At 39.6% G+C, this 12,609-nt stretch overlaps 2 protein-coding genes across 11 annotated transcripts in view; both read right to left on the bottom strand.

Annotated features, from left to right (window-relative positions):
- The window catches only part of KCTD5 (potassium channel tetramerization domain containing 5), a 37,046-nt gene extending 36,242 nt beyond the window's left edge, over nucleotides 1-804 (bottom strand). For 4 of the 5 annotated variants that reach the window (XM_056334310.1, XM_056334309.1, XM_056334311.1 and 1 more), the window contains exon 1: nucleotides 527-798. In XM_056334310.1, the coding sequence (XP_056190285.1) occupies nucleotides 527-760 (234 nt within the window). In that variant the 5' untranslated portion in view covers nucleotides 761-798. Of the gene's footprint in view, nucleotides 1-526 lie in introns of all 5 variants that reach the window. The other variant, XM_056334308.1, reaches the window with a different exon arrangement.
- Nucleotides 805-932: 128 nt separating this feature from the next.
- Nucleotides 933-12,609, bottom strand: part of PDPK1 (3-phosphoinositide dependent protein kinase 1) — a 37,801-nt gene continuing 26,124 nt past the window's right edge. For all 6 annotated transcript variants that reach the window (XM_056334087.1, XM_056334085.1, XM_056334083.1 and 3 more), the window contains 8 exons: nucleotides 12,360-12,435; nucleotides 10,852-10,920; nucleotides 10,282-10,378; nucleotides 8,788-8,961; nucleotides 8,198-8,415; nucleotides 7,534-7,591; nucleotides 6,492-6,644; nucleotides 933-5,921 (listed from right to left, as the gene is read on the bottom strand). In XM_056334087.1, coding sequence (XP_056190062.1) covers nucleotides 5,814-5,921; nucleotides 6,492-6,644; nucleotides 7,534-7,591; nucleotides 8,198-8,415; nucleotides 8,788-8,961; nucleotides 10,282-10,378; nucleotides 10,852-10,920; nucleotides 12,360-12,435 — 953 coding nt within the window. In that variant the 3' untranslated portion in view covers nucleotides 933-5,813. The remainder of the gene's footprint in view (nucleotides 5,922-6,491; nucleotides 6,645-7,533; nucleotides 7,592-8,197; nucleotides 8,416-8,787; nucleotides 8,962-10,281; nucleotides 10,379-10,851; nucleotides 10,921-12,359; nucleotides 12,436-12,609) is intronic.

Genomic DNA, 12,609 nt, shown 5'->3' with positions numbered 1-12,609 from the left:
CATTTGCGGTCCATGCCGAATAAATGATACTTTTCTCAAAGAACTGGTGGAACACAGAACTCTACGGTTAAGTGAGAGCGGTTATTACCCGAAGTACTTTGATCTGCTTCTTGAAATTAAACAAGAGGATGATGACAGTGCAGAAATAACATACAGCGCGGGCAGACACTCCATTAAAACGTTAAAACTCAATCCGGTCAGACAACGTGAAGACGCAAGCAGACAATCGAGCGACCCTGCACGCCCTCCGCTGTGTTTACGAGCAGCTGCGTTACTCGGAAGGCGACGGCTCCGCCGGCCGGGGGGGCCAGCCCGCCCCCGCCGCCCCGCACACGCGCCCCTGAGGCAGCGCGGCCGCCCGTGCCCCGGCGAGCGGCCCCGGCCCCGCGGTCGCACCCCGCAGGGAGGGGACACGGCACGCCGAGCCCCGGCTCCCACGCGGGACCGCGGCACCGCCCGCAACGCTCCCTGGCGCGGCGGGGAGGCGGCCCAGCCCAGGGAGCGGCGCGGCGGGGCCCGCGCTCACCTTGTCCGAGTCCAGGTCGGGGTCGGCCTGGCAGAGGCGGAAGAGGAAGGACTTGGGGTCCCTGCAGAGCGTCTGCCGAGTGGTCAGGAAGCAGGTGCCCCCCACGTTCAGCCGCACCCACTTGCCGGGCACGGTGCCCGGCGGCGGCGCCGAGCTGCAGCGGCGGCAGGGCCCGCCCGGGCCCAGGCCGCCGCTCGGGGGCACCGGGAAATCGCAGTGGCTCTCCGCCGCCATCCTCGCCGCCGCCGGAAGGGTCCGCCCCAGCTACAGGTCCCCGGGCGCGCCTCCCACCGGAAACGCCCAGCCGAGACTGCCCCCCCTGCCCCGCCCCGCCCCCGATGGCGCCCACAGCGCCGCCCCTGGCCCGGAGGTTCCCCCCCGCGGAAGGACGAGGCGGAGGCCGGGCCAGGACCCTACATGCCTTTATTACAGACTATCAAGCATAAGTGAAATCCGTCATCCAGTCACTAACTACACATCTACAGCACAGAAATCTGTCGAGAGGAGAATAAACAGTCATTAAATTATGAGATATGATTAAATCATCGACCAATAGAAAATTTATATAATAAAGCCAGAAAAAAGGTGTAAAATATAGTTTACAATAATTATTCACATTCAAGGCTGTACATCAATACATACAACACCATGGCCCCGAACATGAATTCAATCCAAATAATTCATATATTAGAATTTAAATAACACAGACTGAACTAGAGGCCAACAAGAGCCAGCAAATAATCTTATAAGAATAAAAATACAAAAGTGTGTATCTTATATCATTGCATTATTTGCTTCTGTTTTCGTAAGTTCTTGGAGGAGGGGAGATTGTTTTTCGGTGTTTGTTGAAGGGGGTGGGGGTTTTCTTTCTTTTTTTTTTTTATCTGTACATCACAGTTACAGCTACAAACCAGGTAGAGAATATACACACGTAACTGACTGCCACCAACCTGAAAACAGCTAGCATACAACTATCAAAACTGATTATAGTTCCTGGTTCCTATTTCTTCTCTTTTGTCAGATACAGTAATTGTAAGTTCTGCTACAATTTAGAACATTTGCCACATCCAGTCAGAGTCAGTACATGGTCATAGGAAGCTTTGTCAAATGGCAACCATCTACATTCACTGCCATGCCAACAGACAGACCAGGTCATGGGGCGCTTAAGGACCTCTCCGATTGTTTGCTGTGTAGAAGTCACATTTCTTTTAAGAAAGAGGAAACATTCTTAAATCACCAGTCTTAACTGAAAGCATGCCATTTTGGGTCAGAGAATTACTTGTCTGTAAGCTTGCTTGATCAGCTGATGGACAATCCGTGTCATGAAGCTTTGCAGGAGCACTTCCATTTGATTAATAAAATATCTGCATAAAATATTACAGGCATTCAGCAAAATTTCAGATATAAATACCACACCTATTCATGTAATTCACTAGTAGAAAGGATGATCAGAATCCACAGACCACATCTTTAGGCAACTATTAATATAAAGTTCTCTCCTCAGCAAGGTGTTGAAATCAGATTTTTGTCCACTGGCCAAACGAAGCAGCTGTCTCTGCTTTACTACATCATTCAAAGGAAACTGTTAAGTGTACATGTGGGAATCCCTCAGGATTCTTCAAAGTTCCCAGCACAAAACATAGTAATACCAAGCACATTAAGCATCTTGAACTATGAAAAGGGATTACAATTACCAAATTTTTGTTTTGACCTACAGAGCTGTGTTTTTTCTGGGCTTATATATGGCAGATACCTCACAAATAAATCATGCCAGAAGGAGACAAGCAGAGCACAGTACTACTATCCAATGGCTTGATGTCTTCAGTATCTAAATGCTTAGCACATGAGATCTTAATAGGTAATGTCAGTCTGCTCACAATGCCTCCACATCACATCTGAAGCAAGCCTGCCTTAATAGAAATCCTTCTCAAAACCAGTCTTTAAGGGCAATGGCAATAACTCATGTCTCCAGTTTATCAAAGCGGTTTTAAACTTCCTGTGACCGGGCTGGACACTGAATAGAACAGTGTGATTCAAAAGCCCTTTCTAGCAGTAGTACTTCATCCTTTTGTGAGCTCCACCCCACAGAATACAGAAGCAATAAACACCTTCCCGAAGTTCAAATCCCAAGCAAAACAAAATCAATTACTGACCAGATTCTTTATAAATGACTGGCAATTGTTCAAAATACAAAAGATGGAATGAAACAACAGATTGGATTTTCAGTAGGTTTGCAGTGAGGAGTCTGAAGAAGAGTCTTCAAGTGCCTAACAACCCTTTTTGTGCTTTGAAAGACCTTGAATAAAAAGCAGAGAAATTAACTGACTTATCTGCAGCTCTGAAGAACCTCCCTTGTACATTTAATTCCGTGAATTCCCATGAACCACACGAGTAATCTTCAGGACAAAGGTCTGAAGCTACCCTGCTTCTGGATATAAGCATTTAGAACAGGAACCAGCCCTTCATAGCATATCACACCTGGCAATGCACATTTAAGTAGAAAAACCAGTGAAACATACTTAAATGCACATGATTGTTTTGTCTTGCCTCACTCTATTCTGCCATCTTTCAAAACCATGGATTCAACTTACAGTCCAAGACCGACAAATACCTCTTCCAGAAAAGTTCTGGTCCCTTCCCAAAAACGCAGCAGCTAAAGAAAGCTTGATTTGGAACACTGAAGTTCTAAGGAGAGGGATGCCTGCAAGAGATGATCGCGGTTTCCTAATGACAGCATTATCAAAATAAAGATGTAATACCAGAATGTAGACATCAGCCTTCCAGACAACTTCTTGAGAGCTTACCACTACCAAGATTCCTTTGGCTGAACACTTTTGGTGGGCAGGACAGAAGTGCTCTGAGAGAGAATTTTCAGGGTGTGAAAGAGCAAAAATTCCTTTGTAATGGCAAAATGATCACAAGCCTAAATATCACAGAAAACATGCTTACGCATTCCTAGATTTCCACCTAGTCACCAAGCCAATGGAGGTCACTCCACCTCCTAATGAAGCTGAGGTGTTCAGTATTAGCAGAACAACTTTGCCAGACTTTTTACATATGGCCAAGTTTTGTCACATTGAACAGCAGTGGCACCATGACACCGCAAAACTCTCCTGTATAAAGTTGGAAATTGGTACACTGACATCTCCATACCAAAGACTAAGTCCAAAAGCAGTAGGGTTGCCTCCAGGGAACCCAATGTACAGCTGGAATTTGACAACCAGAGAACAAATGGATAGCACTGCAACAAACTTAGAGTACACGTCATCTTGTTTGGAATGGTAAATACAGGATTAACACAGGCACAGAGAGGTGGTGTACTGTGCTATTAAAATTTTAGTGAAAAGGAGTGCAACTTGTATGTGATGAAGTTTTTCGTGACACAAAAGGGATGGTGTTCCGTCTGTCTTGTCTCAGCCATTTACAGGGCACCTTAGCTTCCTTAACACCAGGCACTGTAAGCCAGTGATTTACTTCTGTCAAGTCTGTGTACGTGGTGGGATAATAGAAGATTACAAGAATGTAGATCCTCCAAAAGAAAAGGCAACTGCACTCTCTCTCCTTTAAAGACTGAAAGATACTGGAAAAGCTGAACTGGCATCAAGTCCAACCACACAACAGTTTTTAAGAGATCAATAATACCTTGCCTTCATCCTGTACGACAACAAAATACCCAACATTCACGTAAAATCCTGATAAGCCATTGCTTTTAGAAATACTGCTTCTAGAACAGTAGCCCATGAGTTTTTCAGCATTGCAGGAGAACATTTCTTTCTTTGGTGGAAGGAAAAGCACATCATAATATGATACTTCAAAATGCCAAGAGATGGTATACATAGAAGGCAAATAAATAGGTGTGATGTTTATACCACTTTTAAAACAAGGAATGCCTTTGTACAGACCTAGGTCATTCCTCTCTGCAAGGTTCAGGAACACAAGCATGTTGAAAAAAACATTAGGTAAGTTGTTTTTAGCACATAAAGTTTTGTCTTTGCAGCATTACAAGAAATGTTTGACCACAAAAAAAGCCTTAATTTGAAGAGGATAAAGGATATCGATATGAAAAATATTTTCATTTTCTAGATATGCCTTAAGTATCATATATTTTCTCCTTTTATCAATATCTTTCCTTTGAAATTTTAACTAGATTGCTTTATGGATCTGATTTTTCAATTGCTTAAATTTTTTTCAGAGTTACTAAATATTTGGCCATGGACCAAAAACAGGATTTTGTACATCTCATTATTCAATGAGACAAAAAAAAGTCAAGTAATCAATTCTACAAAGCTTTCACACTTCCTTCTCTACCCAGGTAAACAGGCTGGCCCCACTAAAATGCACAATACATGCACAACCTGGAAAGAAAGCTTCTAGCCCTCACCTCCTGAAAAGGTGAAAAACTATTTACTACTTCAATAGTAACCTTTTTCCCCCCAATACTAACTAGCTAAGTCTTTAGTTAGCATTAGTTAAAAGCATGCTAGTTAAGTTTATTGTCCCTTGATTAAACACACATGATTCATATTAAAATTAAAATTGAATGTTTAAGATCTTATATGCTTCAGAAGCCAACATTACAATTTTAGAGAACTTTCAGTGCCATGCTCAGCATTTCACTCTCTCAAAACCTGTATCACTGGAGCCTGTCTGCCAGACACATACATCTGATTCATTCACATAATTACTAAAGTACCACATAAATCCTGCAACCAGAACTATATTAGGAATTACACATGGGTGCAACTGACCAGGCTACAAATGCCATATACCAATAAGCTGGGGGACTGTGAGGAAAGGAAGAGAAAAAGAGGTGGTGCTTAGGAGAGGCATATAAAAGCTCCCTGATGAAATACAGTTTAATGATAATCTGAAAGTCACAGAAAACTCCAGCCCCATAAAATGCAAGGCTGGTACATGATTCAGCATGTGTGCGTGTGGATTGGTTTTAACTCATCTTAAGTGAAGCTGGTAATGCAAGGTCTATCCTCTAGTCTGCAGCAGAAATTGAGCTGAAGTGCACAAAAGCAAGATCTTCACTGCAGTGATATGCATGTGGAAGCCTCAACAGAAGCACAAAGAGCGAGCAAAGCGACCCTGAATTCCATTAGGTTTTTGCTTTTCTTTTTTTCTTTCTTAGTAAAAAAACAAAAACAAAAAAACCCAGAACATTTCAGACATATGCTTCCCCTTGAGATGGTAATAGGTGGGTTGAAAAGATTCCTCTGATCGGCTGCACACGGAGTTCTAGCAGCAAGTAGGGAAACTGGGAAAGTTTGGATGAGCTTTACTATTTAGCAGCATTCTGGTGGTATCTGTGCCGCCAAACTTCATGTATCTTTTTGCACCATTTATGAGCATTCCCACTTGGGTCCATCAGGTAATATGTCCTGTTTGGCTGTAAGTGAACAACATTTTAATGAGTACCCCAAACAGTTTAACAAAAAAAGCAGTAATTACTCTACATCCACCAATAAAATAATTATTCAAATTCTATTCCTAAACTTTCCGAAAGTTAAATTACAGTTATATAACATTATGTATTGCTGAATAGCCATACATCTGGCATCTCAATACTGTTAAGCAGTCAACTGATAATATATTGTTGATCCTTGTGATCCACTATATACAAAGAGGGCTAAATTTTAAGAGTCCTTCTTAAGAACTTCTTTTAAATCCCCAAACCCACCTATAGTTTATTGACATGCAAATATTAAAAAATACACTTGTATTTTTGTGGGAAATGTGTATACTGGGGGTTTCATAAATTTTTTGGTTTGGTTTTTGGAGGTTTGGGTTTTGTCATTGGTTTGTTTCTTTGAGGATTTTTGTCTTTTTTTTTTAATTAAGGCTATCAACACTTGTATTTAAGGAATTATATCTTCTCCAGGAAACATTATTTGTTAAGAGTTTACAATAATTGTCCAAGGACCTTAGCACAACTTACAAAGAAATGAAAGTTGCTTACTGTGTGAACAAAAAATGTCTTAAAATTCTTTGCTTCTGGTCGCAACTCTAGAGACCATGGAATTTCTCCTTTTAGAACCTTGTTGACAGGATCCACATAATACAGGTGGGGTCCTTCTGTGAGCAGCAACTGGCGCCGACGTGCAAACAAACCCTAACAAGAAAAGTAGAAGCAACAATACAAAAAAAACATGAAGAAAAATTGAATGTGTATATCTGAATTTAACAACAGAGGTAGAAGTAAAACAGCTCAGTGATAGGATAGGATGTTTGAGTCTGGGGGACTGTTGTTGTTTGTTTTCGTTTGCTTCACTCCTTTTTTAGGGGTTTGCAGTGCACCCCTACTAGTTGTGTTCTGCCATGTAGTAATTTAAGAAAGCATCTCCAAGTTCTAACAAAACATAAAACAACTAGCTCTAGAAAAAAGCAAAATCTATTTGTCAAAGATTCCAGCACAGAATTCAATACTCCTGATTTTGTGGAGAAAACTAGGAACAAGCAGGTAGTAACTTAAATGAAAGAGAACCTACATTCCTACAAAGCTGACACACTATCGTTGCTCATCTGTACCACATTAAAATTAATAATTAAAGCTGTTCTAATATCACCACTGCCTCTCTCAGGATACAGGCATTTATTGGATCCAGGAAAAACACCACAGTTAAGGACAATATGGGCTTGTATTTTATTTTCCAGTATTTGTGGCTTGATCCACATGAAGACATGCATCAAGACAAAGCATTTAGTGGGCTATATCAGGTTGGGAGGAGAAGGGGGAACAAAACCTCATTTACTACAGTCTCAAAATAAAAGCATCAATAGCACATTTAGCCTTTTTCAAAAAAATCAAGAGCACACCACTAAATTAAGAAAAGCCAATCCATTCACAAGAAAACACTACCTGTTAAAAAATAAACAAAAGAATTTGACACTTCCAAATAAGTTAAGCAAGGAAGCTCTAAAACAGATCCCTTATCCATGCTGCAACTATGCAAAAATGTGACAGCCAAATCTTGTTACAGAGAATTCAGAAAAGTTCTTACCTTTCTTTTGTCCACTGGACCCATTTTTAGAATTAAGTTATTTTCTACAAACTGGTGCCTTAAAAAAAACAAACAACAAAAAACCCACACTATTACTTCAGAAGTAATTCTTCCACAGAAACAGTTTTTATCTTCATCAAGCAATTTTCTACGTCTCTCCCTAGTATCTCCTTTTTCCAAAGCGTCCTGAACAGCTTTAACTAGATGAGTTTGGGACTCATCCTCATTCCAAGCCAGACTTTTTTCTGAAATCTGACAGGGGTGGGGAAAGTGACAGATGAGAAACTCCTCTAAAGAGTGAAGAGAAACACTAGTAAGTAAATGGTCTATAGGCACTTTGGGTAGATATCAACAGAATATTATCATTCAAAAAAACCCACCTAACAGCAACTGTAACAAAGAAGGAACCTTTTCTAGTTCTAGGGCTCCAGAGGAAAGACATCTCAGCACTGGTATAGCATCATTTCTGCCTATCTTCTAGACCTTGTAAATTTTAGAAACATAGTATTAGGTTTTCCCCTGCTATTGCTTTAAAAATAGAAGAAAAATCTGGTTGCTAATTGTTTGCTTGAAGATATTGACAAATATTAATTTGTATCAACTTATTCTTCTAGATTCCTTATTGCTGTGCAAGTAACAGATGAGCTATATTCAAAGACCTTACCAAGGATTTCCACCAGCTTGTTTTGCCAGAAGTAACCTCTTTTCATCTTCAGAAAACTGTAGGTCCAGCTCAAAGGAATTGTTGTCAAGATCATGAATATACTGTTCAATATTTCCTCCTGATGTCTGTGGTGTACTTGTCTCTGGAGCAGACAGTGAATGGGAAGAGGCAGAACCAGAAACTTGCATGCAACCAAACTGACTCAGGAGATTGTCATACTAAAGGAGGAAACAAAATGAAGCAGTGAAATTTCTTTGATTAAAAATCTTAATTTGCACTAAAATCCAAAATTAAATTTAAGCATGCTTTTGAGCAAAAAGACAGCCTACTTTCTATAGATTAACAGGCACTTATCCAAAAAAGTATGCTTGCCCAAAGGCAAGCCAACAAGTATTTTTTCCAAAAACTAATGGTATCAGAAAATGAATGCTGAATAGTTCAAATTTTAACCAGCAATTTTACATGAGACTTTTAATAATTGAGTCTCCATAAAATATAACTAATCAGTAGTTTCAATAAAAATATTTAATATGCAATTATGCTTTAATCAAAGCCTCAGGCAGCAGAGCTAAATATATCCATAGACATACATTTCCATAACAGTCTTCATCATCCTCCGACATGGCAGGTAAATATGCTGTAAGCTTTGGGGGTGTCTGAAGATGTAGGTTCTCCCACACAATGGATTCAAAGAAGGGATGAGCCTTAAGAGGTCCATATCCTCCCATTTCTTCACAACCTAATCTGTTGGTAGCATCTAGAACCTAAGTAGATTACAATTAAATTAACACACATAAAATAATGACAAGTGCAAGACACCACTCACATTTGCACAGCAGCACACAAAAACTTAAAACCAGTTGGTCTCACTGCCCTAAGCATACATATCTAGAATACAAGGAGACTACAAGATGTTATTTGTCATTATGTCTTGCCAGTAACATTTTGTATTAGAGCTCACAGATCTAGAGAAAGGAGCACTTCTTTATGTCCCCACAATTTTTTGGCTTTGTTTCTTCCTAAAGACAGAAACAAAACCAAGTAAATATACAGAAAAGTTTGATTGAGCATAGCTGATTTAAGTAGAGCCCAGCATAACATTATATTGATGCAAGAAGCTGCGGAAGCTATAGTTGGTGTCAAACATCAGCCTCTCAAGCACCATAGAACTACACCAGTATCAGAATGTTGACATAACCTGGACCTTACTATTCGACAGGCACTGGCTGGCCTTGACACAGGAACGTGCTGCTAGGTCTTTTACAACGGTTACACGCACTCACAAACATAAAACAGTTTCCTCCTGCCCCATGCTAATATGCTAGACTACTGAACTTCAAAAAGCTTATACCACCCAAAATGTTCTCTGCATATTCATTTAAGTGTCATGGATATCTCACTGATGAGACAGAACTATTTTTTCTTCTTATCTGTCAAACATCACATGCAAGTAATTTTTTGGCTGATACCGAGACATGCATGAAGTTCAAGATAAATGCATGCTAAAATGCAAGCAAAGTTCATGTACATTGTAATGAATATATCTCCCCCTGATGCACAGCTAAACCAGGGGTCCTCAAACTTTTTAAACAGGGGGCCGGCACACGGATGAAGTGGCAGGAGGTCATCTGCGGCTGCTTGGCTTCCCCCCCCAACCCCCGGCAGGGGGGGGCAGGGGGGTTCTGTAAATACCGGGGGCCAAACTGAGGACCCTGGGGGGCTGGATACGGCCCATGGGCCGTAGTTCAAGGACCCCTGACCTAAACTATGCATTATACAATTTAACAAGAATTAATCTGAGTACTATGTAATACTAAACACTTGAATCTTAATTTCTGCCTGTAACACACAGTACTCTGAACCATTTGCTTCCATTTCACTGAGAGACATTCCTTGCCCACACTTTAGAATGCCAATTTATTCCTGTTTAATAATGGATGTTCATTTTCAAGACACTCCCCTATACAGTCAATAATGCTCACAGTCGTTCTTGTTATAAGGTTTGCAATAGAGTGCATAGGAACTTCAGGATAAGCTGAATGTTTCCAATGTCATCAACTCATTTAACAGCAGCAAATATTTACCAAGAGCTTTTCAACAAGGTCTTTTGCCTTGGGAAAAAATTTTTCTGGGAAGTCATATTCCAACTTTATTATCTTCTGGAATATAAGATATTCATTTCTGCAAAAGAGAATAATATTAGCTTTTATTATTAGTTCTCCATCATTCTTTCACCTTAACAGTGCATAACGTGGACAAACATTCAACAGGAGATCTACAAGTTAAGTCACATTCCCATAAATCTTTCTAGGTAAAGGGACAGAGCTTTCCAAGTATCCTGTAAGCATCAGATACTTGAATAATAACAAGAAAAGTTCAAATGGCTCAATACAGAGGTGCCTCATACCCTCATAAACCTTTACAGTATATATTACATGTGAAATCCTAGGATAAATTAAGGAATCTCAGGAACTCTAGTTATAGCTGTCTAAGCATCTTCATGACATCAGAAAGGACAAATAAAAGCAGGCATGACATTAACACCAACACTACACCATAAGAAGTTGTACTTCAGAACCAGTAGTAAGGTAAAAGTCAAAACCAAGTCAGTATATTTATGATCTACATATAAAGAATTAGTTTAAATTTCTTACCCAGCTCTAAATGGCGGCAATCCAGCTACAAGCTGATATATTATACATCCCAGAGCCCAGAGGTCAGAGCTTCAAGAGAAAGAGGAAAAAACATATAGCATGTTTCCCTATAAGAAGTCTTTAAGCTGTAATTTTAAAAAGAGTTCTTAAGCTTCTGCTAGTTAGAACATACCATGAACACATTGGACAAACCTGCTAGCATAATTTCCACATTATTTTCACTTCATTCCTTGACAGAAGAGTAGGCTAATAACACAACTTTCAGGGAATAGAAAAAGTGTATAGTAATCAGCCCACAATAACTGACTACAAGCGCATGTGCAAGACAGCTGAATTCTCAGTCAAAATAATTAATGGGTATGTAAAGAGACTAAAAAGAATTATCCACTACAGCAATTCAAAGATGTATCCAACTTAAGGTAACATATGCTCTTCATAATTAAAATCCTTTCCTCTAAATGTTTTATGCATAATAAGCCACAATACAGCTTTTTCAGTTAAAGCTTTTCTTAAGACACAAACTAAAAGGTAGGCTATGTTGTATGTAGGTAAGAAAAATTAAGTTTTAACGTGTTGGCCTGAAAGAGTATTTTTAACATTTCACCTGGAGGTAAAGTATACATAGATTTGATTAATGCTTAGAAATTCTAATGGAAGGCTAAAATACTATCAAACTACACAAGAGTTTTCTATAAAGCTGAAGAATTATGAAACTTCTAAAAAGAGATGACAGCCTGATGAAGTCTTTCCGTTAGTCAAACCAGTCAAAACCTCTTTACTAGAAACAAAAGTGGAAAGCCTAATGGCATTCCTATCATTTTGTGAAATGCTAGCACAAATTACCAGTTATTCATATAAGTGATCTTTTTTCCCGATGATCTGTCAACGATTATTTTTCCATCATTGTAATGTAATAGATATACAATATAGTCTGTAGGTTACCATTAAGAACCAATTAAAACAATAAAAAAATCCCTTAAGGGTTATCATCCATACCTGGAACGGAGATAAGCTTTAAACCATTGCAAATCCCAAGCAAAGCTTAGCAAAGATAACTGCAAGTTGATCCAAATACAAGTTAAAGAAAGCTGTAGCTTTTCCCCTGACAGAATGCAATATTTTGTTGCTTTTACAGCAGGAGTTACCATATTATAGCAAGATTACATAAACCAGAATTAAAATAATTATATCACTTCAACAACAGAAAAAACTTTTCCGATTTATTTAAGGGTAGGAGAAATCCAACTTCACATTACACACCGCCTTCTCCTGACAACATCTAATCCTGCCTGTAGAACTTAAGGTAGATGAACTGAGGAAGCCAGCACTCAGACAAGAAGCAGTACTTGTTTAAGAAAAAAGTATTTCAAACCCTTAAAAAAACATTTATACTCAAGTGTCTTGTTTCTTTGAAATACTAAGCTTGCTTGCTTTATTTATCCGCTCCCCACCATTTGACAGTATCCTGACAGAGTTGGTAAAGTCCTGAAACACAGCTGAGTCCTCACCTTTTGCAGGCAGATTTCTCTGTTAGCAGTTCTGGAGAAACATACTGTGCTGTCCCCACAAATGAGTTTGCCCGTGCTGATAAGAAAATTAAAAGAAATAAGCAAATACATACTCATGCAGAAACCAGCCTTCCCCTTCCACCCCTGCACCCATACCCAATTAAAAAAAATTTCAAAGGCGAACTATTGCAAGTTATGTAACACTACAAAGAACCTATGGGAATTTCATTTCTCTACCCATATGCAAAAC

This window comes from Falco biarmicus, chromosome 4 (assembly GCF_023638135.1).
Source record: "Falco biarmicus isolate bFalBia1 chromosome 4, bFalBia1.pri, whole genome shotgun sequence".
NCBI classification, from domain to species: Eukaryota; Metazoa; Chordata; class Aves; order Falconiformes; family Falconidae; genus Falco; species Falco biarmicus.
Note: the sequence above shows the minus strand (reverse complement) of the source record. Positions and strands in the feature narration are given on the sequence as shown.